Source organism: Lepidochelys olivacea (assembly GCF_965140295.1).
Source record: "Lepidochelys olivacea isolate rLepOli2 genome assembly, chromosome: 14".
Taxonomy (NCBI): domain Eukaryota; kingdom Metazoa; phylum Chordata; order Testudines; family Cheloniidae; genus Lepidochelys; species Lepidochelys olivacea.
In genome coordinates, this window is record NC_140424.1 from 15,451,523 (window position 1) to 15,478,136 (window position 26,614).

At 50.2% G+C, this 26,614-nt stretch overlaps 3 protein-coding genes across 8 annotated transcripts in view; 2 read left to right on the forward strand and 1 right to left on the reverse strand.

The window, feature by feature from the left end:
• MYO15B (myosin XVB) overlaps positions 1 to 7,216 on the forward strand; it is a gene marked incomplete at its 5' end in the record, with an annotated part of 79,978 nt that extends 72,762 nt beyond the window's left edge. Inside the window, 6 exons of the mRNA XM_084646555.1 lie at positions 605 to 753; positions 1,788 to 1,909; positions 3,262 to 3,395; positions 3,895 to 4,028; positions 4,456 to 4,596; positions 6,289 to 7,216. Of these exons, the coding sequence (XP_084502681.1) occupies positions 605 to 753; positions 1,788 to 1,909; positions 3,262 to 3,395; positions 3,895 to 4,028; positions 4,456 to 4,596; positions 6,289 to 6,348 (740 nt within the window). The 3' untranslated portion in view covers positions 6,349 to 7,216. The remainder of the gene's footprint in view (positions 1 to 604; positions 754 to 1,787; positions 1,910 to 3,261; positions 3,396 to 3,894; positions 4,029 to 4,455; positions 4,597 to 6,288) is intronic.
• An 8-nt stretch (positions 7,217 to 7,224) lies between these two features.
• SMIM5 (small integral membrane protein 5) overlaps positions 7,225 to 26,614 on the forward strand; it is a 38,741-nt gene continuing 19,351 nt past the window's right edge. For 2 of the 3 annotated variants that reach the window (XR_014713943.1, XM_084646564.1), the window contains exons 1-3: positions 7,225 to 8,391; positions 18,353 to 18,528; positions 24,243 to 24,327. Coding sequence is in view for 1 of the 3 variants with exons in the window: in XM_084646564.1 (XP_084502690.1) it covers positions 18,389 to 18,528; positions 24,243 to 24,327 (225 nt within the window). In the remaining 2 variants the exon portion in view is untranslated. The remainder of the gene's footprint in view (positions 8,392 to 18,352; positions 18,529 to 24,242; positions 24,328 to 26,614) is intronic. The other variant, XM_084646566.1, reaches the window with a different exon arrangement.
• Positions 9,062 to 26,614, reverse strand: part of RECQL5 (RecQ like helicase 5) — a 59,322-nt gene continuing 41,769 nt past the window's right edge. For all 4 annotated transcript variants that reach the window (XM_084646558.1, XM_084646557.1, XM_084646556.1 and 1 more), the window contains 12 exons: positions 23,460 to 23,687; positions 20,636 to 20,735; positions 18,310 to 18,346; positions 17,023 to 17,081; positions 16,791 to 16,864; positions 16,075 to 16,168; positions 15,344 to 15,487; positions 12,831 to 13,507; positions 12,452 to 12,530; positions 11,130 to 11,378; positions 10,517 to 10,589; positions 9,062 to 10,374 (listed from right to left, as the gene is read on the reverse strand). In XM_084646558.1, coding sequence (XP_084502684.1) covers positions 10,274 to 10,374; positions 10,517 to 10,589; positions 11,130 to 11,378; positions 12,452 to 12,530; positions 12,831 to 13,507; positions 15,344 to 15,487; positions 16,075 to 16,168; positions 16,791 to 16,864; positions 17,023 to 17,081; positions 18,310 to 18,346; positions 20,636 to 20,735; positions 23,460 to 23,687 — 1,915 coding nt within the window. In that variant the 3' untranslated portion in view covers positions 9,062 to 10,273. The remainder of the gene's footprint in view (positions 10,375 to 10,516; positions 10,590 to 11,129; positions 11,379 to 12,451; positions 12,531 to 12,830; positions 13,508 to 15,343; positions 15,488 to 16,074; positions 16,169 to 16,790; positions 16,865 to 17,022; positions 17,082 to 18,309; positions 18,347 to 20,635; positions 20,736 to 23,459; positions 23,688 to 26,614) is intronic.

The following is a 26,614-nucleotide window of genomic DNA, read 5'->3' on the forward strand; positions in this document are numbered from 1 at the left end:
AGGGGGCATGGCCTGGCTTCGTCCCCCTCCCCTTTGTGGGTGCTTCCCCCTGGGGCTGCTAGCAGGGAGCAGACCCAGAGCAGCGTCGGATAGCGCAGGGCTGGAACTGTGCCTGGCTCGTCAGCTCCTCCTCCCCACGTGCTGGCCCTGTCGTGATGCCGCTGCGCCCCAGACTGCAGCATCAGCGACGCTGCGATGGGAACAAGCAGCGGCTGAACGTCCCTCCTGGCCTGTTGGCGTTTGCTGCGGGCGGCTGCTTTCTAAACGCAGCGTCTCCGGCACAAAGTATCATGGCTGCCGCTTCCCCTGCTGCCCTTCCCCCACGAGGGCTGGGGAGGTGCCCTTAACTGATGGTGCCTCCCTGCTTGGGGTTCCCTGGTTTATGACACCTACCCCCAAGGGCTGGGGGACCCTTGTCTGGTGGTCCGTGTTGCTTGCTCCTAAAGCTGGTCCTCCCCTTGAATGACTGGTGGCTAGTGCTGTGTGATGCTGGGGGACTGTGTGGGGGTGAAGAGGCTGCCTGGTGGGTTGCAGGTGGCTGGGGTCACTTCCCACCCCCCCAGAGTTGCTCTGAGGAGGCGGTGACGAGGCTGTGCGTGTACAGGGAAGGTGGTGAGGCCGGTGCGCCAGGACGAATACATCCATGACTACCTGCTGGAGGACAGCTCGATGATCCTGGATTTACGCCGGCTCTCCTGGAAGACACCCCTGCACTTCGAGAATGAGTTGTATATCAGCATTCACTACAGTCAGGTAACCTGCGGAGTCAGCACCATCCGCACGAGCTCCCTGAGGCCCAGCAGCCACGGAACAGAGTCCAGAGGCACGGTGCCTACTGCTAAGGGGCTTCTCCAAAGAGAAAACCACACACTGCTTGTGGGCTCTTGGGAACTCCTCCGAGGGTCTCACACAGGTACCATCCATGCAGCCCAGTATCCCACTTCCAGGAGTGGCCAATAGCTAATGCTTGATCCAAGGACAGAAGCCCCTGTGTCCTCCCGGGCAGTAAAGCAGGGGGCAGGCAGCCAGCTTCTGGACTGAAGCAAGAGATCTGGGTTGGTTTTTGTTCCAGTTTGTGTAGCTGCTAATGTTCCTAATGTTCCCATCACTGTCTGATCCTCCTTGGTGCCTGACCCCTCTCCCCCCTGGGGAAGAGCCCAGTACTCACCCCAGCCCTGTGCGTGGGGCAGCCACCCTTACAGGCTGCTGTTTGCAGCTGTATTGGCTAAATCTAGTGTTTTGGTATCAATGAGCAGACCTCTCCAGCTTCCTCCTCATTCCCTTCCCCTGCTTGGAGAAAGCTGCTCTAGAGATCCCCGTCCCATTGTGGAGGCTCACGTGCAGCGCCATGGGGTCTGTGAAGCAGTGTGCAAATAAGAGGCTAAAGAGTGCAGTGCAGGTAGCTAGGTGTGAATGACAGGGAGCCCAAGGATCGATTGTGGGGTCTGTATGGTACAGTGAGCTGCTGGTGCCTTTTGGCCAAGTACCTATGAGAACCAAGAGGGGCCCTCATCCTGCTGTCCTGGGCCCAGGCTGGAGCTTGTGGCCTGACATCCAATTAGAGCTGGGGTGTGAGGACAAGCAGAGCTCTTTGCTTTGGGTTCCTGCCATCCCTGGCTATTTGCATCTGCCAGAATGGGGCTGGGAGCTAGGTGTCTGCTCTAATGCACTCTCAATAAGAACTCCCTGCAGTGCAGATTCCAGGCCTCTGCCACGGGAGGCCATCCAGGCCAGTTCTTAGCAGCTGGCAAACTTCCCCAGAGCCCCTGTGCTGTGGTTTCTCTCAGGTGCGGCACGATTACCTGAAAGGGAAGCTGTTGCTGAACTACAACAGTGAACTGGAGAACCAGGTGGGCACCATGGCCCTTTTCCAGCACTGGGCCAGAGGACTGGGCTCCCCACCATCCAAGTAAGTCTGTCTCTGTAGGGTTTCCAGGGGTAGCCAGAATGGACCAGAGTAGTGCTCTGGGTAGTCCAAAGTCCTGTCTTGATGCTTCAAACCAAGATGCAAGAAACCCTGCAGTGGATAATTATGAATAACCTGCCTGTAGGGGAAGTTCCTTCCTGACCCTAGGCACTTGATGGCTGGCTCACGCCTGGAAGCATGAGGGTTTATATCCCTCTTACACTTTTAACTGACCTGTGAATATTCTCAGTAGCCACGTAACACCTTTTAAAAAAAATTCTACTAAGCTCTTACCATCATTGGTACTTTGTGGCAGAAAGGTTACGACGACTTGAGTACAAAGAGTTTCCTCTGATCTGGTTTAAACTCACTGCCTTTCAATTGTATTGAATGTTCTCTCTCATTAGGGCAACATTTTCACTAACATTAGGCACCTAAAATACATATTTAGGCATCTAAATAAATGTGGATGAAGGTTGCCTAAAGGAGGATGCAGGGACAAAGGGCACAGAGACAAAGATTCCTTCCGCCAGCTGTGAGCTTCATTTGCAGGCTCCCTTACAGTGTCCTTGGACCCTGAATAGAATGGGGTGATGTTTGCAGGGGTGGAAGCATCTTTGAAATTCCCATAAGCCAGCGCTGGTGGAGATGAACCATCCTGGCTTTGGGGTGCTAGGTGGTCAGGCACGTCTGCTTGAGGGGGAAGCCGTAAAGGCACTCCAGTGAGCCAGGATGGGGGTGAGGTGTAAAGTGCTATTTGGTTTAGGGGGACTGGTGGCTCCTGAGCCCCCACTGGCTAGCTATACCAATATGCAATACCATGTAGTTCTATTGCAGTGTGGCAACCTTCATTCAAATAGTGCTTGTTGCCTTTGGGAAGTAAATTATTTCACAGGGTGCTGGCTTGTCCTTTGCTGGTGGGTACGTTTCTTTCCTGCTGAAGTTTGATGTCCCCATTGTTTCATCTGTGTCTAACTCAAGCATAACTTAGTCCACCTTCCCCCATGGCTGCTCTTAGAAACTGATCTCATGCCCTCTTGATGCCCTCAACTAGTCCTGCGTGGTTCTTCTTTACTAACCCCACATGGAAGTGAGTCAGGGCATGTCTAAGTGAACACTTACTGCCCAGCAAGTCGGGGAGCAAATTTACAGCACTGCAGCCGGCCACGCACTTACGGTACATATGGAACCTGCTGATGCGCACTCCCTGTTTCCTACTGCATGCTGCCGCACAGCAGGGTCCCCAGGGACAAGTCGGATGCAGTCAGCTGGTGCGCCATAGATCTGCACCCCAGCTTGCCATGCAGTAACTGTTTGTGCAGACATGTCCTTATGTGCTCTGCTTGTCTGATTAGTCAGGAGTTGATGGACTATGCCCCGAAGCCCGTGCTCCAGCTCATCAACCCACAGGTTCTCCAAAGCCAAGTCAACTGGCTGCTGGAAACCATGAACCCACTCGGAGAGCAGGAGGCAAAAATCCAGTTCATAGGTGAGGCGACTGTGGACAGGGGCCCCTGGGAGAGGAAAGGGAAGAGTCCCGGCACTGCTTGCTGCTTGGGCTTAGTGGATGCCACCTTTGTGCTGGCTTCCTGTTTGCCGCTAGGTGCTATTTGCAAAGTTGGCAATGATCCTTAAAGCCTTGACGAGCCCAGGACCAGGGAACCTGAGCCCCCCATTCAGCCTGGGGCCAGGGCATTCATCATAGAGGGTCCCCACTTCTGGTCTTGGCTCTCTTTGGAGGCCTGCTAGGGCCCCATGCAAAACCCTTAAGAGCTTTTCAAAGGGTTCTGGTTTTGTGTGTATTTACTGTTCTTCAAAGGACAGGGCATGAATAAAGCCAGCGTGGGCTGCAGTGAGGGGATGGGGAGTTGCCATTATCACTGTTTGATTTGCAAACAAGTGCTTGGGTGGATGAGCGTTTAGCACTGTCTCACGTATCATTCTGCGGATTTTGGACATAGGCATTAGTACAGTCTCCCTTCCCGCAGAGCATGTGATCCAGCTGCCCCTCTTCGGCTACAACTTGTACCCCATGGAGCGCTGCAGCGAGCCCAGGATTCCTCTACCCTGCATCCTGGCAGTGAATAGGGACCAGATTGTTGTCGTGGCCAGCAGGTCCCAGGTATGCTGCCCAGAGCGCCGCGGTCAGTAACTCACTACTTCAGCCTACTTGTGCATTGGCTTTGTGCAAACTTTCTCTACTGGCTCTTGGACAAGTCAGAGTTCATGGCAGGGAACAAAACTAGTGGACTTTGTCCACTCCCTGCCACCCCCCCAGTGAGCGTGGAGGTAAGCTGGCACCAGGACCGACCCATTACCCTGGTTCGGTGTTTTTTCCATGACGTGTCTTATAGCCCTGCAGTGGCTTTGAAGAGGCTCGAGGGCTGAGCTCTGCTTCCTTAACGTTCTGTATTTACGGGACTGTGGTGAAAGCCTGCTCCCGGGGTGGTGTGTTGAGGGCACTCGGCTCCTTCCAGCACTCCCTCCTGAGCCCCCATGTCCTGCGCTGCAGCAGCCCCTCTGATGGTGGGTTCTCTCCCTGGGCACAGGAGCGCTTCTGCCACATCCCGCTGAAGGAGGTGCAGAGGATGCGAACCCTGCGGCCTTTGGACGACTCCGGGGTGCCGGGCCTGGAAGTGAACTATGGCTCTGTGGATAATCCTCAGACCATGTGGTTTGAACTGCAACAGGTAAAGAGAGCCCTGAGCAGTGCCTGCTACTGGCCATGTCAATGACCATAGTTATTAGAACGATATTTAACCCTGTCTCAGTTGGTTTCTCCCGCCCACTGGTGCCCACGCTTTGTCCAGCTGAGACTGACGGCACTAGAGCCTTCCCCTAACTCAGAGATATAGGGCCTCTGCGGACTACAGTTCCCAGCATCCACTGCTCCCTCTTGAGCCAAACGGCATGGTTGGTTTTGTGCTGGGAACTGTACTCACCCAAGGGCATCCCTGTGTAGTAGAGACTGGCTGGCTAGAGCCACTCCGTGGCCCATCCAGGGTCATGTCCCATCCAAAGTGGCCTGTTTCATTTAAAGATGAAATGTCTTTCCTCAACCTTTACCCTGGTTGTGATCCTCAGAGGTTTCCAGGACACAGCATTACCTTCCCTATCACTATCTTCAGCGCTCTCACATTTGATAGGAGAGCTCGCAGGCTTTGTGCTGGGCAAGACCAGCAGTCAGGCAGGCTCCTGCAGAGGGTGCAGCATGTGACACTGGGCCCTGGTTGGGGGAGGAAATGGCAGCTCCTAAAGCCTTGAACAGGAAAACTGCCTCCAAGTTAGTGATGGTTTTTCCTTGCGTAAGGAACAGGTTCAGGCCTGGAGCTGGCTCTCTGCCTAATGGATTGTATGAAATAAAAAGGAGAAGTTAGTTTAGTGTAGGGGTTATAATTCCAGCAGCAGGCTCTGGGGCGGCTAACCCGCTACAGGCTCATCTGCACAGGGATGCTAGGGTATGCCTATGCCAGAGCTGGTCCCACCCTAGCACGCTACAGACAGACATGGAGCTGAGGCGGTGCCAGGAGCTAACCGCCCTGAGTACATCCCTCGGGTTTCAGGCAGGAATCAACTGGGGGCAGCTACCCTTCTATTTTTAGCACCTCCCGTGCTCAGGGTTAGCGAGGGTTTGTCTGCCTGAGCTGCCACTTACACCCTACAGAGTACAGAGGAAGCGAGGGGATGAATTTGAAGTGCTCCAGCGACTCTGCACCGTCTCCCTGTGTGGATACTCGTAGTCCACAGTACGAGCTTAGCACGCTGAAGTGTATCCACGCAGGGGGAGAGTGCAGAGTCGCTGGAGTGCCCCAGCTACTCAGGGCTCCCCCCAAGACAAGCCTGAAGTTTCACTTTTTGGAAGGCTAGAATTAGGACCCCTCATTCAGCTACCAACCTTGTAGTGATTCAGTGAATGTCCCCGTTCTTGCAGCAGCACAGAACAGCCATTCCCTGCCTCCCCCTGTTATAGTGGAATAAACAAATCCCTTAAGATTTATAGCCAGCGACCAGGGTCTAAGCGTTTCTCTTGTCATCTGGGTTACATGTTGGTTCTGAAGTACTGGGCAAGATCTGTAAAAGAGAGATCACAGGTGGCAATATGATTTTACCTAAGGGAAGTGGCATTGCAGGGGGCCTCTGGAAAGGGTTAAAATGGTTCCACACACCCCCTGCAAAACAGCAGCAGTTGCTTTGCCAAGAGAAGGCCTGGGGTTTAAGTCCAGCCCTGCTGGTTTAGCAGAGGTAGGTGGCTGGATGTAGCCTCTGTTGGTGTCAAATTTCCACCTTAGCAGAGGTGAGGAAGTGAAGGGGACGGGATGGGGCGGGGCTGTGGTGTTCAGGGTAAACAGGGAATTACTTCTACTGGGCTGTAATCTTGACAGGCCAAGGAACTGTACCATACGATCACAGTCATCATGCAGGAGGGAGAATCTCAGCCCTAGAGACCCAGGCTGGAAGACAGCTAAGCAGAACAAGGCTCTCCTCAGCTTGGACAGCTTATCAAGCACCCCTCACTCTGGCCTGTGGCAGGGCAAGCCCCATCCACCATCCTATTCTCCAGCCACCTTGTTCTACAGCACACTCCCCTCTCCTGCTTTCCAAGGCTGCCACTGCCTTGACAGGCTGTCGTCCAAGCTGTTTGGTCACCTTACTTCTGCACCACCACGCGCCAGAACCTGAACCTCCACCGTAGTGCTGCTCCTCATCCCTTTCTGCCCCAGGCTTGGTTCGCACGTTCACAGCGTCCTTTGGAGCTGCACGGTCTCCCCAGCCAGAGCAGAGCACACAATGGAACAAGGCCCTGATCTTTCACAAACTGCGACAAGCAGGTGGGGAGGGGCAGCCCAGGGACACAAGATACTGCAGTCCTTTTTTGCACGAACAATAAACTCACACATGGCGGCAGCAGCAGGGGAGTCTGGTACTTACTTGCCAGAGATTTTCCATCACCAAGGAAAAGAAAGGGCTGTGATACGACTCCATTTGCTGGCATTAAATTCCTGAGAGCACCTCTTATCTTAATGTCAAAGAACTGCCACCAGTATCACAGAGCAGGTCAGTGAGTGTTAATGTGCAATTACCATGTGTGCCAATGGTAAGAACGTTGACTGCTACTCAATTTCTTACTGACAGTCTGTTTCTTTTTCCTTCTAATCTAAAGACCTCTGTCTGACCATACCGCTGTATATTTAAATGATGACTACTTGCCCAGCGAACTAAGATACAAATTGCCCTCCCTAACAGAGGGGGGAAAAAAATCAGAATGTAAAAATAAATCCTTAATTTATTTTATTACTATACATCTCCAGCTGGGGGAGAGGTGTTTACACTTCTGTGGGGGGGGGGGGGGGGGAATCAATGAAATATTTAATAACCAATACATTATTAAAGTCTCGCTTCCTTCTAGTTTTTGGAGCTATGAAAATAAAACCGTTGGCTTCTATGTGCACTAGGCAAAGAGGCTGTTCTGTTAGTGGGGGCTCAGGGGCACTTTTGGGGGGGTTTGAAAAGCATGAGCAGGTTGGGAATGAACACGGCCCCTTGGGCTGGCTGTTGAAAGCCAGCCTCGATGCTTGATGCGTGAACATTGGCTCCCCACTGGGGATAATGTGATGTGAATTGGGGAAGGCAGCAGTTCCTGGGAGCCAAGTGTCCACACTGTAACTAACTCCAATGACTACATGGGCACAGAGGCTAAAAGGCCTTCCTTGCTAGTGCTGATGGCTCCCACTTCGAGCCATGAACGAATCTTGCACTCTAGCTGCCCATGCTCCAGCTGTTTGCCAGGGGCATGACAACCTCTTGCAGGGTGGGAAGGAAGGAAGGGTTAGGAAAGAGAGCCTCATCTGGAGAGTGCTATAGTGCAGGGTCGTTCTGTCCCCAGCAGCCCATGTGCTAAGAGGATCCACCGCTCTGTCAGAGGGCTTAAATGGCTTTCTGCTTCATTATGTAACAGAGCTGGGACTAGAAGCCAGGAGTTCTGTTGGCTGGCCCTCTCCCTAAGCAACGTATAACATTAACTATTAAATCTAGCACAGTATAAAGTATAACATTAACCATTAGCTGAAACAAAAACAAAACCATCCTCAGGACAATTCAACCTTCACCTTTGAATTGGCCCCAGCTGCTTTAGATTTGTTGCCTGTACATTCTCTGTCACCCCCACAGGCACGAGACAGCTCTAACTGAAACTGGCCCCACCCTCCCTTCTCCCAGGGCACTGTGAGGAAGAGAAACACTGCAATTGACAGCAGAGGGTCTAACGCCCTTTGCCAGTTCTCTTGTTAGAAACCTATTAATCCCCCTCACGCAGCCCAGGGGGTGCCCTATGTGTTTCCTGGCTGGACCCACTAGTCAGCATGGAAGGAGGCAGATTCTCCTACCCCTTTCAGCTCTCATGGGAGGTACAGAACACGGAACAAAAGCAAACCACCAGGATCCCATGGACTGACAAGCTACGGACCAAGTACCTCTGAGCGCTAAAGGTAGGTAGACAACACAACAACCCCAGTGCTGGGAAGTCTTGGCTAAGCACAGGAAGGCAATCCTCTACTCCCAGAAAGAGTTCCAGGGGATTTTTAATGGCAATGTAAAGCAGAGGCCAGATGATTTTATGGCCGCTTCTGAAAGAGGCTAGTGCACAATAATAACAGCATGTAAAGTACTTACCTTACTGCAGCACAAAAGGCTGCCATGCGACCACGCAGTTCTGGAGCATCGGGGTGTTGAAAGCCACTACTTAGCAAAGTCCCACGTGGTGCTGCAGCTCAAGCAGCAAGGGCCCAGGTAAAAGCAGAAATATCTGACACACAATGCACAGCTAACTCATTGTCTGTTTTACACCACCCCTCAAAAACTAACGAGCTAGAGCTGCTGGAAATTCAGGCTAGCTGCCAATGGAGGCTGGCTCTTACAGAGGTCTGCACAGAGATTCCAGCTAGCAGCTAATTACTTCTAAGGGAAGAGAAGAATTGGGTGTTGCAAACACTATTGCCCATTCCTCGCCACCAGCTGGTTGTTCAAGGGACAAGTGACTCTGCTTTTACCCAGGCGTTCACAGTGCAATGCTCCGTGTGTGCTCAGTGAGGTAACCAGGAGCTGCTGAGCACATCCCATGTAATGAAACAGCAGGAACTAGGCAAAGAGAGCCCATCATAACTGTGACGTTCAGTTTATTGTCAGTTTACCATGCACCCTTCGGTAACATATAAAAGCCCAGTTTCCCCGAGTACAAGCTATTCAGAAGACTGTTCCATTCCTGGCTTCTGAGATTGCAGGTTGATCCTGCAGCAGGACTAATGCCAGCAAGGCCAGTATCTTCTCTAGGCAGAGAGCCAAGGCAGAGCCCCGCAAAAACTACATGTAAAAAACAATCCTGGGCACACTAGGGTCATGTTATGACTCACTGACTCCCTCCAGTTCAGGCCCTCGCATAAATATAGCAGCAGATGCACCACAGCTACTGGGTCTACGAGTGTCACAGCACCGGGGGGGGGGGGGTAATTGGCTGTACCAGCAGCAGCCTCCTCTGTCCTAAGTCCCTAGTTTAGGCACAGTGAGGGGATATGGCATCAGGGGGCTATAAGCAAATACTAGGGAAGTGCATCAACTTTGGTGCTGCCCCCTTATAACGCACAACCAATGGGGGGTGGGGGACGACGACAAGAGAGCCTCCAGTCTGTCCAGGCTAAGGCACTAATGCCCATCCCAGTTAAAGAACACACAGAGTTGGCCAGAGTAAAACCAAAATTCAGGGTGTGGGTTTTTTTTAAATAAAGCCTGCAGGGGGTCCCCAGCTTTGGGAAAGGAGACGCTGCACGTCCCATCGTCTAAACCTAAACATTTTTTCAAAATAAACTATCCACTCTAGGAACTTAACCATCAGCTCCCATCATACAAACCCTGAGCAAAGCGTGGGCATTTGAATGTGTTTTCAGTGTAAGGCTTCTATTGGTAACATTTAAATAAAAAGACAAGGGGGGTGTGAGAGGGAGGCTCAGAGACACTTGGGGGGAAAAGTAGGATTCACACCCAACTTGGAATCAGAGTCTGCAATTCTAAGCCCTTCTCAGCCAGCAGCAGGATGCACCACAGCCCAGCTGAGAGAGGCCACAGAGCTATGCAGCCTTGACACACACCAGACCTCTTAGCAAGGGCTGTTGAAGGACTTCATCGTCCCTTAGGCACCAGAGGAGCTCCACAGACAAATTCCCAGGGATCACCTCCCTAGAGATGTTCTCAAGACCACACTCATGGCACAGATGCCGTGGAGAACAAGCAGCAACATGAATGGAAAACTCCCATGTCTCCGTGAGCCTTCAATTCCACTGACTGCAGCCGGGAATGGAAATAGCTGGAGAACCGGCATCATGTTTCCGAGCTGGGCAGCGCTTGCCAGTCTGTCTCATTTTCACACCTGACTCGGGTTTTGAAAAACTCCTTGATGAGTCTCTGTGCTTCTTCTTTCACTGCAAAGAGAGGGGACATCCCCTTTGAGGAGACTCTGGCAGAGTCTACAGCCCCCCCTAGCCCAGGCCATTTAGCACCAGTATATCCCCAGCTGTCTACATGACACCACCCCACAGTCACATCCCCCAGGTGGCGACTCACCAGCCTTGCGGACAGGATTCTTCTCCTCAGTCAGTAAGTGGGAGAGGTGTCGGGCAAATCCCTTGAACAGTTCCTGCAGCGTAGAGAAATCAAAGCGCAGAGCGAAGATTACCCATGGCTGCAGTCACCCTCTCATCACACAATCTGTGTAGGTTTGCATGCCTCTACACAGCCTCTAGCCCCATCGGGCCAGAACAGAAACAATTGTTATTTGTATTACAGTGGTGCTTAATGTTCACAAGTGAGCTCGGAGTCCCGTTGTGCTAGGCACTGTACATATGTGGAGTAAGAGAGAGTCCCTGCCCTGAGCCACTCAGGGTAGAAACAGCCAAGGGCTGAATTTGCTTTCAGTTCCCAGCTCAGTGTGATCCCCGTAGCACCGTGGCAGTCAGGAACTGCAGTCACCACCCACCACTCCTCTCCAGAACAGGTCTCACTTCTTGGGTCACTAAGGCAGGTGGGGACACACCCTACCACCAAGTAGCAGCAAGACCCTGTGGTTAAATATGAACACCCAACAGCATCATGCACCCCTCACCCCATGTCCCAAATGGCCTTAGGAGACACAGCTCTGGTCTCCTCCTGATAGAGAAAGCTGTTGTCTGTGCCCTACCTTGGAAGCAAATTTACCACCCTTGTAGAAAGGGGTCAAGTATTTGACGACAATATCTGCTGTCTCTTTAAGGGACACGCCTTTGGTCGCTGGCTGGATGGTCTTGGTAGTTCCTTCTTTATCAACCTGTGACAAACTCGGATCAAAAGTCACCTTCTTCTTCACTGGGCCCATGCCTTTGCCCTCTGGTTGCGACAGGATGGAAGATGCTGCCGCCCGCAGCCTCTTCGTCACAGGGCTCTCCAGATCCTAGACCAGCGCGAAGAGGAGCAGCCGTTCACGCAGCAGTTTCAGACTCTTAGGCCCAAGCTGCCATGTGAGGCAGAAACATCCCCATGCTACCCAGCAAGCTGCTCCCATAGAGAATTCCATGCAGGAAAACATTTAGCCAGCTCAGTCCCCTGGAGCCCGGCCCTGGGCTAGTCACGGGGAAGGTACTCGAGGCATTAATCTCAGCAGCCCCGCTGTTCCTGTCACACGGGAAAGGGGCCTTAGAAGAAATCCTGTGAGATTCACCTCCCCAGAAATTGCTGTGTCTAAGTGCTTGGAGGAAAGAGGGATGGGGAAATCTTCTTGAATACCCACTGGGAAAACCCCTTGGGGTGAACCTAGCTAGACTCTGCAGGAAACCAGGCCTTGGATAGATCCACAAGGGCAATTAGCTCTGCTTTTGAGTTAAACAGTTAGTGCCCCACTCAAATTCACCCCAAGCATGGGGATGGTGCTGCAGCCAAGAGAGCCAGGTCTCGGGGCGGTCACAGATGTCAAACCCTGGGCTGGGGCTGCAAGTCAGGGAGCTCTGCCCTTGCTACGTGACCACCCAGTACTGACTGGTCCATAGGGTCAGCTTTGGCTGCTGCCGTCAACTGATAAAGCATCACTTTGCTATCTGTAACGGAGGGGTCAGCACCGCACTTTCATTGGGCAATGGTAATTACCAGGTAGGTATCACTGTCTACATCTCTCAGAGGAGGAAGGTGACACAGAGGTGATGGGCCCGACTGCCAGATGTGCTGAGCACCCACAACTTCCACAGATTTCAGTCAGAGCTGTGGGTGCTCAGCACCTCCGAGAACCAGGCCACAAGTGCCTTGCCTGAGTCACGCTGGGCATTAGTGGCAGAGCCGGGCCTAGATCCCAGGCCTAGTGCAGGCTCCCACACAGACCATATTGCTGCTCTCTGCTGGGGTGGGGACTGGACTACACCTGGATAACTGATATTGCCAGGTGAGGTTTACACCAGGCATGGCATTTCCAGAGAGAAGCTGGGCACAAAGCTGAGCAGACCGAGGTGAGGAAAATGAAATTCAGGAAGGTCTCACCTCATCTGATTCTGGCCTCTTCCTGCCTTGACGTTCCCCTGTGCAGGTTGTTTCGATTTCTATACCAGCCTCATCACAGCTGAGGATGGAGGGAAAGAACAAGATAATTTCTTCTGGTTTGATTATTCAACAACAGGGACTTGCTATGAGATGAAGACTTCACCAGGCTGATATTTAGCGAGTGGCAGAGATTGCAGTAAAGCGTGAACGAGACGCCCTGCCCAGACCAGCTCAGTTATAACACCGATTAAATACTATCATGGCAGCTCTCCATCAATGCAGCACAAAGGGCCGCCTGTGTAATTAGCTAACGAGACACCACTGTGGGATGGACTGGGCAAAGCAGGAAAGAATGGGGCAGGACCTCAGGAGCTCTCACCTTGGTTTTGTCTGACCATCTAATCCTGCTTGTGTGGCTTCAGATCCAGGGTCGTGTTTCGACTCCAAGTCCTGACTTCTCTCAGTCAGTGCTTCCTTCATCTTCCTTGACTCATGGGCTTCCATCTGGGGTTGCCCGGCCATAGCGCCTCCTGAGACATCTTCATTTTCCTGAGGTTCCTCTTTCTCCTGACATTCTCTTTGAGAAAGAGACTGAGCTAGCTCACTCACAGGACAATCGTCTTCCTCTACTGTGACACATCCTGAGGTTTTAAGTCCAGCTTTGGTGAGAGAGAAGAATTTGGAAATGTTCTGGGATTCTTTTCTGGCTGTTTCTGCTAGCAGCTGTTGCTTCTTGGTGAGCTTTGCCTTCTTGGTAGGGCTATCCCACAGGGAGGCATCTGCATCTGGACTAGGTTGCTGTCCCTTCTTGTCATGGGCCTGCACTGCTTCCACAGCACTTTTGTGTACTACTTTGGCCACCCTGTCTTTGCTCTTGACAGCAGAGACTCCGGCCATTTCTGAATCACATTCGCGATCACCTTGCCCATTTGGACTATCTACTTCCCTCTCCACAGGCGTCGCATCACTCTCCTCCTTTGTCTTCAGCAGTTCGGCCGCAGTCTGGAACAAGCTGGAACTCTTTCGAAACCCAGCTCCTATCCGCTTGGGTTTAAACTACAAAGAGAAGGGAAGGAGACAGAGGGAGGGGATTAGAGGGTTACAAAGGCATTGCCAAGGAAGTTGTCTCCCTGTTTACACGCCCCCCCGGGACACATGAAATGGAGACTTGGTTCCTTCCATTACGTGCACATGGTTTGTCACAGGAGGGTTATTCAGAAGTCAATGGAGATGGCTTGTGAATTTATGGCTGGTGAAAGGTACTGTCTGTCAGAGTTCAAGGAGGCAGTGGGCAGAGCCACCAGCCTAACGGCCTGCACCCTCAATTGAAGGAGGGGCCACATGACCCAGAAAAGAAGTGATTCCCTGGAGCCAAACAATGATAAAACTGGAGGACAAAGGTGCAAAACAAGGGAACTGGATGGGCACACCGAGCAGAGAACACCGGACAATGCCCACTGCTCTGCAAAGGAGACCAAGACATCAGTGGATGCTGCCCGGAGGCAAGAAATGCCCAGGGAATGGAGGAAGACCCCTCCAGTCACAGAGAACCTCCCTGCTGTGCTTGGAATGGATGGCCATCTTGGCCAGAGCCAGGAGGAGGCTGATGAGATCTTGTGATATCATGGGGCCATGGATGGGATGGGTATATAGGAGATGGGGGACAAACACAGCCAGAACCTCAGCAGGAGGCTCTGGAGGAGCTGGGAGAGGGGCTGCACTGGGGCATACTGCAGGCAGCTGGGTGCCACGCTCTCCCTCTTGTGACACAAGAGAGAGGTATTGGGGTCATCCATGAACCACACCAGCCATGTGCCCTTGCTTACAGCAATGTGCAGGAGCTGCCAACGAATGGGAAAGAAGCCAGGTTCGCAGCCCTGGCCAGCTGAGCTCCCCACAGCACAGGAAGCAGCAGGACGTATTTCCCCTCCCAAAGTGCTTCACCCTGACCTGGAGGAATCACCCCCCTGGCTGAGGGATAGTTCAGTCCAGCCTTACACTCTCTGACTTCCTGCAGCCTCTCTGCTGAGGCTGCCAACAAAGGTGTAGGCAGTACCAAGAGTGGTTTTTGCAACGTGAGCACTTGTTCGCTGTACTGAGCCCAGCAAACCCACTTCACAGAGCTATGAAAAGCCATCAGATGGTAACAGCTTTCATCCACCACCGCGCGAGGCTGGGCCTGGCAGCGGGAGAGGAGAGGGATTAGCGATGGGTAGCGAGCTACAGAGCTTAAGCCAGCCAGTCCAGTGTTGCTGAATGGAGTCTGCCAATGACTGCTAGGTCAAGTGTTGGATCTGCCAGCTGTGATGGTGCCATTCTGTAGCACGCTCCTTTCAGGGAGCAAACGCTGTCTAAAACCAGAAGCAGACACATCCGAGCAGCCATGACTGCACAGTAAGGGGGACAGGGGTGGAGGAAAGCTGAAGCCCCAGAATACGGGGATGGGCAGCATGCTTGGTTGAGCAATGACAAGTTAGATAGGAGGGGAGCCTCTTCGGCAAAATACAGTCTGAAAATAAATTACGTTTATGATAAGCAGGAGATCCAGCATGACAAGGGGGTCGAGCTATCCTCACCACAAGAGCACCATGTGCAGGAGGAGCAGGATGGGAGGGAAAACGTTCCACCACAAACACTCAGCCAAAACTAAGCAACAACCTTGCAAAGAACCATACCCCCAAACCCATCGGTCACCTTTTCCTCTTTGCCCAGCTTCACCTCAGGCACATTTTACAGCCTAGCCAAAACCTGCCTGGGCCGGTTTCTAGATCAAACGTTCAGCGTTTTCATACAGCCAGCTGGGCACGTCCTATTTTACACAGCCATAGTACTTCCAAGCAACAGGCTTTGCAATCCCCGTCATCGTTCCGTGCAGCAGCCACCTGTACTCACCGAATAGATTTGGGATGCAGGGAGAAAGCCATCTTCAGCTGCGGGTTCAGACTTCGTCCTGGGGCTGCCGCCACCGCCACCAGCTCCTGACCCAGATGCTGGATACAGCTCCCCTTCTTTCGAGGCTTTGTTGATCTCCGCTACCTTGGGTTGGAAGAGAAGAAGAACACTGCCCAATGGCGGAGTCTTTACGTCTCCCTCTTCCTCAGCATGCATCGCAATCCTCACTGGCAAAGAGCAGGTCTCCACCAAGGGCTGCTCCTGCCTTACGGCCATGAATTACCCCAGGATGGCTCGAGCCAACTGCCTTGCCCAACTCAGGATATTTCTACCATGTGATGATGGCGCAGCCACAGGGTGGTTGGGGCAACCCCCGCCCTTTTTATTTTTAAGGCTAGGTTGCTCTCCAATGGCTGGAGATGTTTTTTTACAGCACTTCATGGATGTTCACTGAGATGGGAAGGGCCCCAGGTGGATTTCTGATCAACAGCTGGACTGCAGCCAACAGGGAGGGAGAATCTAGTGAGATAAACGCTCCTCCTGGAAGGGATGCCAGGAAGAAACAGCCTGAGGGAGGTAAGCAGGGCAGAGCAAGAGCTGTAACACACGGCGGGAACACGCCCCTTGAGTCTAACACATACCATGCTCAAGGGCTAAGGCAGTGGTGACACCAGGAACGGGAGGGAGCGGCTCCCCGCCCCTCCTCCACCCCCCCCCCCCAAGCACCCTACCTTCTTTAGCACATTTGCCTTGTACAAGTTGGACATTTTGCTGGTTCTGAAAGCCTCATACTCCATCTCCACGGCACAGGCGGGAGGGTCTGACCTGCAACACACACTGGGGTCAGTTCAGGCAGGACACTGCTCTCCACTTGAGAAAGGAGTGCTCATGTTGGTGAAGTGTCTCCCGCCAGGGTGAAGAATTCGCATCCTTGGGGTCAGGGTCTGGGTTGGGTGAGGGCTGGGATTTAAGCCTAAATGTGTAAAAACTGGAGGTGGTGGTCAAGGGGCCATTTTAGTGCCTGGCCGGGGCATAGCAGATTTACCTCAAAGCACAACTCTCTCCTCTTGCACATCTGGAGATTCTCTGGTTTGTGTGGGTCTGCATGGACTTTGTGTAATACGCTCTCCCCCTCTGGTGGGGCAAAGGGGAACAGCAAGCCCTGGAATCACCATAAATGGAGCTCGTGGGACTAGAACCCAGGAGGCTCGGCACACTTTCAGGGGGGCTTGGTGATGCTCTGTGGAGCTGAACTCAGCTGGGGGGCCCAGCAAGGAGATATGAATGGGGATGGAGGGAAGAGCACTGCATGTCAGGCTTCTCGCAGAGCCCCAGAGGTGATTCACTGACAAGGGTGATCATTGCACACAATGATCTTGCTCAGAGCAAGGAGAGCCCTGCTATCAAGACCTCCTCTCTCTACCCCTTCCTGTGCCTTGTTTAATACCCATGTTCTGTTGGGGCTGCCTTCTGGTTGCTGCTCAGAGCTTCTACCAACATCTTCAAGCAGTGTTCTCGGGCCTAAAACCAAAGGAGAGAGAGAGGAGATCCTCTTGCAGGAATGACACTGCCTTTCTCCCCCACCCCCTGAATGGACAGGAAGGAGCAGGCAGCATTTCTGGCCTGTCTCAGATGAAAATTACTAGCAGGGGGGTGAATTCACGCAGGCCTTTCCTTACCTTGACCGTGAGTTTGGAGATTTTCCGGCTGGCGGCGTCTTTCAGGGGGCAGCCTGCATCTACCAGAGAAGTGATGTTTTAAAGAGATGCTCTCCACCATTCCTTGCCATACCACCCCACCACTCTTACCGGTCTTGATAAGTTCAAGAACAGGAGGAAGCTGAGGTTAGAGTTCACCGAGGTGAATATGTCTGTGTCACAAGCACAAGACTTGCTGCTCGTCAAAGAGCTCTGTCCCAGCGAGCCCCTTTCAGGGCCTTCAATTCTCAGAAAAAACAACCTCATTCGGGGGGAGATGGGGAATGGGGGGAGTTGAGCAGAGCAACATATTCTGTAGAGCAGTGGGTTTCAACCAGGGGTACGTGTACTCCTGGGGGTACTTAGCCATCTTCTAGGGGGTATATCAACTCCTCTATATATTTGCCTAGGTTTACAAGAGGCTCCATAAAAAGCACTAGTAAGTCAGTACAAACTAAAATTTCATAGACAATTATTTGTTTATACTGCTCTATAGACTATACACTGAAATGTAAGTACAATATTTATATTCCAACTGATTTATTTTATAGTTATATGGTAAAAATGAGAGTCAGCAATTTGTCAGTAACAGTGTGCTGTGACATTTGTGTGTCTCATTTTCTAAGTTTTTCAGTGAGGTGAAACTTGAGGGAACCCAAGACAAATCAGACTCTTTAGAGCGGTAGAATAATCTCGAAAGGCTGAGAGCCATTGCTGTAGGGCACCCCTTTGGCCTGTAGCAAGAATTCTGCGCTCAGGTTTGACACAGTGGCCAGAACTGGGATATTTAAACGTGGCACAAAATTAGAGAGGCTGAAAGCCCAGATCAAAAGGTGTCCCTCTGGGGCAGGCTGTATCAGAAAGATGCAATCTAAACTTGATCTGAACAACCTCAGATTTGGGCTTAGACCGACCTCTTCTAGCAAGGAGTTCCACAGCCAGGGACCCACTGCTCTGGTCCTGGTGCCCAACAGTTGGAGCGTGGGTTGATTCAGCGGTGTCCTCTTTGTGGAACATCCAGCCACAGGGGAGGACTAAGTTGCATTCTTTGTTATTCCCAGATATTGATGTTACGTAAGGCAACCAGGTTTTTCGCAGGAGTGGGTGGGTGAGATTCTGTGGCCTGCGTTGTGCAGGAGGTCAGACTAGATGATCATAATGGTCCCTTCTGACCTTAGTATCTATGAACCACAGTGTTCCCCTTCCCCATGGAACTCTCTCACTGATCGAGACCATCTGGTAAAACTATAAAGCAATGGAGAGATCTACCTGGAGGGACAAAGTCGTCTTTTTCTGGTTCTTTGCCCTGCAGGAAAAGAGAGAGAGAGAGAGGTCAAACATTTCCATCATGAGCAACATATATGAAGGACTACAGAGAACACGAGAGACTCTATACGCAGCTCCTACCACCTTTTCCAGGAAGGATGATGCCAAAATTATAAAGATGTGGGAAAGGCAGCAAAAAGGACAGAAGAGACTGGGGAGCAGGTAAGGGTTGAAACGCAAAGGCCAGAGGGGCTGATTGAGGCCAGTCAAATATTAGATATGTTAAAGCAGACAGGATCCCCTTGACTAGAGTAGGGCAGGGGCCAGCTCGTAAATAACATCAAGGAGATTTTCTTCACATAAATGGGAAACGGGAAGGGGGATCAAAACCATGTAGTATAGGCAACAGTTGGAACAATTTATAGAAACCAGATCAAGCAGCAGCAAGGCACAAGGATGGATGCAGCAACAGCTACCATTACGGAGCTGAGGACAATACGGACACAGTACTGCAACAGCGATGCTAGTAGGAAATGCAGTTTAATGGTCAGAGCAGAAGACTACATGGGGCGTCTACATGAACAATTTGTTTGCAGTAAGCTGGGATGTGCATCTACTCCGCACTAGCCTGAAAACGTCCCCAGGGACCCTGCTGCAATGCATTAGCAGTTCATTAATGTGCTCTGAGCTCATCCCATTTCAGAGAGGGCTAGATCAAAGCACATCAATGAACTGTTAATGCATGTCAGCAGGGTCCACACAGTTAGTTAGTCCGTGGCAGGCTAGTGTGGGGCAGATTCACACCCCAGCTTGTTGGGAACTAGCTGTTTGCGTAGACAAGCCCTAGGAGATAGGACTGCTAGATTCTATTTCCAGCACTGGCATTGCTCACTGAGACACCCTGGGCTAGTCACTTAACCTCTCCATGCCTTATTACACCATGCTGCAGATGGGCCAGAGTAATGCTTACCTGTCCTCACAGTGGTGGGGTGAGGCTATATTCGTTCGTGTTAAAGCACTGAGATCTGGGGCTGAAAAGCTCCATAGGAAGATGACGTATTATCATTATGATGCTAGAGGTTCAGAGGGCTAAATATAGGTAAGTCTACTGGTGAGTTTCCGAGTTCATTCCCCTGCTCCAGTAACAGTCATTAAATCCCCTGTGGGGAGATGGGTGGGGGCAGGACATGGAGGACAGGAGTTGAGGGAGGGAAGAATGAGGGACAGATGGTGTCATTTCTCTGCACTGTTGTTTTTTATCTTGGCAGCCTTTCTTTATCTGTCTGTGCTGGGGTTTATCCGGCAGGGCAGAGACACAGGCTGCTGTACTTTCCACTTCTTCCTGGAGCAGAAATGCAGGCTTCAAGTTTATCAGACACTTATCACCTAGCTGGATGCAAAGTTACTATTCACTCAATTATCTGAACCCCGTGGACTGATCAGAGACCCTGAGCTTTTGGGGTTTTAAAATTACAGGCCTTGAGAGAAGTTTGAAGAGGGCCCAGCATAATTATTTTCCAAAAAAGGTTCCATCTATTATATGTAACAAGCTAGTTCCCTTTATGCCAGTCTCCATTTACAAGAATCCCATCACTCCCCAAGATCCTTCACCTTTTTCCATGCAATAAGTTGTAGAGGGACAGGAGCCATCAACAATCTTCATAGCACATCCTCCCTCTACTCTGCCCCTTACCAATGGAGAGATCTCCATCTGCAAATCGGTCGGAGGGCCAGCTGGAGATGCATCCACCATCCAGCCCTCTGCACCCCCAGCCTCTGGAGGAATCCTTAGAGGACTCAGATTGCGCTAAGTTTTCTGCAGAGGTCACTTTGCACTGTGGAATGTTAATGGAAACATTTCCAGGAAGCAGGAGGAATAGTCAGGTGGCTCCTGAATCTGAGCAGATGGCTCTGACTTTTGGTGGAGCTCCAAGGAAGATCAGAGGGACTGAGGTGGGAGGTGGAAAACACCCCCCAGACAGAATGGCTTCAGGACAAATTAGTTCAGGAAACTGTGGAGAGTCTTCCTCCTCAGAGCACCCCATTCCACAGAAAAACTGGCATGAGAGAATCTGGTCCAGAGTTTGGAGACAAGGCCTGTATATCTGAATTTAGTAAAACTAGAGAGGCCTATGCTAGCTCTCAGATTTACAGACTTCTGGTTCTCATTTGCCAACATGTCCATTCGATAAAGCCTTTCTGGGTGATCATTACACCATTGATCGTCCTGCTGCTAGTCACAGGAAGCTGCTATGTCTGCAGTAGAGGCAGGTACACTGCACAGAGGCCAGAAGCCCTCGGATCTCTTAGAGAAGGGATGTCAACTCACTTTACGCAGATTCATCTGCTTTTTGTAGAAGTTGTACCACTCCCGTTTCCGATTTTCCTCACTGGCTTCATCCCCACTCCCACGGTTTTCTTCGTCATACCTGGATTAGAAGGCAGGAGAGTTAGGAGAGGAATACAAATTCTTGCAGAGGGAGCAATAGCTGGTCTAAAGGCCTTAGAAAACCTGAATCACATCAGGAAGGTGTTTTCTAATTGACTTTTAGGAACACACCTTAGAGCTCAGTTCTGCCACCCTTAATCAAGTTGAGCAGTACTTCCTCAACTAAGAGTCCACTAAAATCAACAGAGTGAGTAAGGTTGGCACAGCTGGGTCCTCAGTGACCACTACAGCTTTGAACAGAAGGTACAGCCAAGCAGCACAAAATCAGTGAAGTAGGTAGCAAGCAGTGCCCTATGTTAAAGCAGGTTTCAGAGTAGCAGCCGTGTTAGTCTGTATTCGCAAAAAGAAAAGGAGTACTTCTGGCACCGTAGAGACTAACAAATTTAGTTGTTGAAGTGAGCTGTAGCTCACAAAAGCTTATGCTCAGATAAATTTGTTAGTCTCTAAGGTGCCACAAGTCCGCCTGTTCTTTTTATGTTAAAGCAATAGCCTTTGTCTTTGGAGTCCTGGGTTCCAATACAGTAACTCCTCACTTAACGTCGTTTCATTGTTACCTTGCTGATCAATTAGAGAACATGCTCGTTTAAAGTTGCTCCCTTATAATGTTGTTTGGCAGCCACCTGCTTTATCCACTGCTTGCAGGAAGAGCAGCCTGTTGGAGTGAGCTGGGGGGGGCTTGGAACCAGGGTGGACCGGCAGCCCCCCTACCAGCTCCCCGCTCCCCTAAGTTCCCTGTGCAGCAGCCGCCCAGCAGGCTACCATTTGCCGGGTAGTCCAGCTGTCCCACCCCCACTGCCGTGTGCTGCTCCTGCCCTCTGCCCTGGAGCTGCTCCCGGGAGCCTCCTGCTTGCTCTGCGGGGGGGGATGGGGGGAGAAGGGGGCAGAGGTGTGCTAATGTCAGGGTGTCCCCCTCCCCCCACTCCTGTACCTCATCTCCACAGAGCACAGGGGGACATGACAGGGCTCAGGATGGAGGGAGCTTGCTATCAGCAGCTGCTGTCTCAACTTGCTGATCTACTTAAAAAGGCAATGTACTTAGAATGGGGTCAGCATACTTAAAGGGGCAATGCGCGCATCTCTCACACACAGGGTGTGTCTCTGTCTCTCTCTGCCATGCTGTCACCCCTTCCTCCATTCATGCTGCCTTGTAGGGTGTGACGCTACATTAACAACAATGTGTTAACCCTTGAGGGCTCAGCCGAGTGCTAGTTCATTATTTAGCAGTAAGGCATTCCCTGGGAAATATCCCACTCTGTGACTTCACCACCTCAACCAAGCTTCACAATCATCGTTGCTGTGTATTTGTTTAAAACTTATACTGCATGTGTGTGTGTCTCTCTCTCTCTGTATATATATAGATAGATATAAAAATAAAAATATAGTCTTTTGTCTGGCAAAAAAATTTTCCCTGGAACCTACCCCACCCCAATTTACATTAATTCTTATGGGGAAATTGGATTAGCGTAACATTGTTTTGCTTAAAGTAGCATTTTTCAGGAACTTAACTACAACATTAAGCGAGGAGTTACCGTACAGCTCAGGGTCACTAGTAATTTGGCCTCATCCCACTGCCAGTGTCATCTGATGAATGAAGCTACCAATCTGTGTCAACCTGTAGAAGCAGAAGGCTAGAACGGCAGTCAGTGCTGCAGATCATGACAGAGCTGTATAGGTAGAAGTGTGCAGAGAAGCTTGCACCGTGTCTGACCACATGATGGCTGTAGCCCAGCAATGCTAACAGCCTTTTGCTTTCAAACACAAAATCCCCATGCAAAATAGGAGTTACAGATTGGGGAAAAATTAATAAATAAATATTATTATTATTATAATTTATTATTAATACCACAACCACCACCATCCCACATGTGTATAGCACCATCATCCAAGTGTGCTAAGCACTATATAAATTTAATCACACTTCCCAACACCCATCTCCGTTTTACAGATAAGGGGAAACGGAGACACAGAGGTTAAGCAACTTGCCCTAGGTTAGTGAGTCAGTGCTAGGACTAGAATCCAGGAGAAGTCTGGAGCTAGCCACTTGATTACAGTCTCTCTAAAGTCTAGTTCCTCCGTCTCCCAGCTCAGATGCAAAATTTAGGTCAGGTCCTTGAACCAGCTACATTCTGTGGGATCATCAATTGTTCTAGATCAGGCTTCGGCAACCTTTCAGAAGGGGTGGGCCGAGTCTTCATTTATTCACGCTAATTTAAGGGTTCGCATGCCAGTAATACATGTTAATGCTTTTAGAAGGTCTCTTTCTATACGTCTAGACTATATAACTAAACTATTGTTGTATGTAAAGTAAATAAGGCTTTTAAAATGTTTAAGAAACTTTATTTAAAATAAAATTAAAATGCAGAGGCCCTGGACCAGTGGCCAGGACCCGGGCAGTGTGAGCGCCACTGAAAATCAGCTCGCGTGGCGCCTTTGGCACGTGTGCCATAGGTTGCCTACCCCTGGTCTAGATGATCTGAGGACAGCTTCTGGCTCCCAGGGATATGAATCTGATTGAGCCAGCCACAGCGTATGGAAAAAAGTTCCTGGCCTTGAGGCCATAAGTGAGAGGAAAATACTACACAGAAATATCTGCTGAAATTAGGAGCAGCAAGGCTGGCAGCAGGGCAGTCCAAAGAGGAGGAGCTCCACCCTCCCCAGCAGAACACGCCGCAGTCTCTGGGAGGCTCAGCAATCAAATCCGAACCTGCTAAAGCCTCCAGAGCCTCTCCTCCCTCCTTCATATAGCTCTGGGTCATAGGTGTCCCGAGAGGAACCTGTGGGTCTAATGCAGGTTCTGCTCCAGCTGTTGCTGATAAGCTCCAGGGAATCCAGCTGCTTTTTCACTGCTCCTGAGTTCTTGCAGTAATCACAGCACTTGTTACAAGGGGGGGTGACATCTCCAAAGTACTTTGCTATGGCAGCATGGCGACATCTAGGAGATGAGAGAAAGAAGGTAACAATGACATGCTGATGGGAGAACAATTACTGCAAGGGGGAGGTAAAGTATGGGGGGCAGGGAAGGGGTGAAAGCAGTCTCGGAAGATACCTAATACTGCAGATCAAATCTGCAACATGGGGTGGGGTGGGGAGGGGAGGGGAGAAGAGGATCACCATAGCAAGGGCAACATGGGGCTGTCCCAAACTCATCTGTTTTGGGCTTTTCAGGAGGGCTTTTCAGGAGCTCTCAGCGTTGACCTAACTCCCCCACTGAAGTCAAGGGGAGTTTTACACTGACCTCCATAAGAGCACGGTCAGGCCAACACCGGGCGCTTTTGAATACTCACTCGTTAAAGGCAGTGCCACTGCAAACAGACAGCCACCCCAAACCCCCAGGTTACACACACTGTTACCACACACCCCAACACGCTGCACAAGCAGAAATTCAGCTCCACTTACCCTATGTGTATGGAGCGCTCAGTGGAAGGGGAAAATAGGCCTATTCGTTTATTCATACTCCAAAGACTACTCTGTTCTGAATTTGGACCAGGGAGATCGCAAAGGCTGCTGAAACAATGGAAGAGCCAGAGACGTTGTGGCCGTGGATTCGTCAACACCTTACTACCAAGTTTAAGGTAAGTCTGACTGAAAACCCACAAGTTTTACTATGGACTTTTGACAAAGCTGAGCCACAAGATACAGCCTTGAGTCAGTCTCACAGAGAGGTCCCCTACACTTGTACTAGTTCTGGTCTCTCGGATAAACATGTTCCATTTTAGAGCCATTTGATCAGTTTGGGGTTCTGAGATAAACATGTATTTCGATCAGTTTTGCTGCACAGACCCTCACTGTTTGGGATAGGTCCACAGATCACACATTGGTGAGCTTCTCATTTATTTTACGTTACAGAGATCACAGTGGTAATTCAAAGGATGATAGGCTCGTTCTTTTACCCAGCTGGAGCCTCTCAGCACAGGTAGACACTTGCATTAGTGGAGCTTGAGCTAGTGGCAGTCTAGATGTTGCAGCTCTGGCAAAGACTAGGGCTAGCCACCTGAGTTCAGACCCTGGGGGGTCAAGCCCGAGTTGCCACAAGGTCCACACCACTATTTTGAGTGTACTAGCTTGAGCCGAGCAAGTGCAAGTCTGTCTACCTAGGCTGGGAGGCACAGTCCCAGGTAGAGAGCAGACATACCCCTCCTGGGGGACAAAAGAGATGGCCAAATCTCCACAAGGATTCCACAGGCATGTTAGTGAGCAATGAAAACCAGGCCATCTGCTCGACAATATTGCCCAACCAGTTATACTGAACTAGCAACCAGGCATGTGAGGGTGGCCAGCAATGTTCCCTCTAATGTTTGACAGGCCGTGTGCGTAAAAAATTTCTTCTGTGCAAATTGTTGTGCTTCTGTGCACGCGGTGTTTCGCCGTGCACGCGCGGTTTAGGATCTGCGTGCGCACGTACACAGCTTAGAGGGAACAGTGGTGGCCAGATATTCCAGGGCAGATAGTTTAGCTCCTCAAGATGTGTCTATATTACAGTATACACATATGTGCTCAGTAACTACAGGGGCAAGAGAAACCCCCACTTCCAAAAGCACCCCATGCTTGAACTGGTGAAAGCATCATCTGATTTGGCTAGAGAGGGCAGAACCAGGCAGTCCTCTTTTCAGGTAGATGACAGGGAATGAGGCTGTTTTTGAAACCTAGCATTGCAATAACTGAACAAGTGTGCCAGGGCTGATGGGAAAGGTGGGGAAAAGGGGATTATTTAAAGAAAAAATTAACAAGTGAAACAAGATCTATATCCAACATCAACTAGTTCCATTTTCCAAGCATATTGTATCCCCTTGTCTTTTAGACTGTAAGCTCTTAGCAAGTGTCTTGTCTTAAACATATCTGTAGTGTCTACTACTTGGAGCCCTGAATAAATAGTGATGTAACTCTTACATAGAACAGGCTTGATTTAAAAATACCCACTTAAAAAAAATCACCTACTACAAAGCAAGCAAGCTCTACACGTGTGTATGAGAATGCAAAGTATGTTCTTAAGGGAAACTCTATATCCCTTGTAAGCCCATGCTTTGCGTTTGCCCTCAAATTGCTCCCAGATAGTACACAGGATCACATTAAATATATATATCATGATACAGTTTAGAGTAGACAAACCGTAGTAGGAGTGATGAATCTACACCCACAGTATTTGAAATTAGGGCTGTAGATTAATCGCAGTTAACTCATGCAATTAACTCAAAAAAATGAATCACGATTAAAAAATATGAATCATGATTAATCGCAGTTTGCGATTACATCAACAATTGCATTGTTAAACAATAGAATACCAATTGAAATTATTAAATATTTTTGGATGTTTTTCTACATTTTCAAATATATTGATTTCAATTACAACACAGAATACAAAGTGTACACTGCCCCCTTTTTATGATTTTTATTATAAATATTTGCACTGTAAAAATGATAAACAAAAGAAACAGTATTTTTCAATTCACCGCATACAAGTGCTGTAGTGTAATCTCTTTACCGTGAAAGTGAAACTTACAAATGTATATTATTTTTGTTACATATCCGCACTCAAAAACAAAACAATCAAAACTTTAGAGCCTACAAGTCGACTCAGTCCAATCGCTAAGACAAGTTTGTTTACATTTACGAGAAATAATGCTGCCCACTTCATATTTACAATGTCACCAGAAAGCGAGAGCAGGTGTTCGCATGGGACTTTTGTAGCTGGCATTGCAAGGTATTTACGTGCCACATATGCTAAACATTCGTAGGCCCCTTCATGCTTCGGCCACCATTCCAGAGGACATGCTTCCATGCTGATGACACTCATTAAAAAAAATGCGTTAAATTAAATTTGTGACTGAGTTCCTTGGGGGAGAATTGTATGTCTCCGGCTCT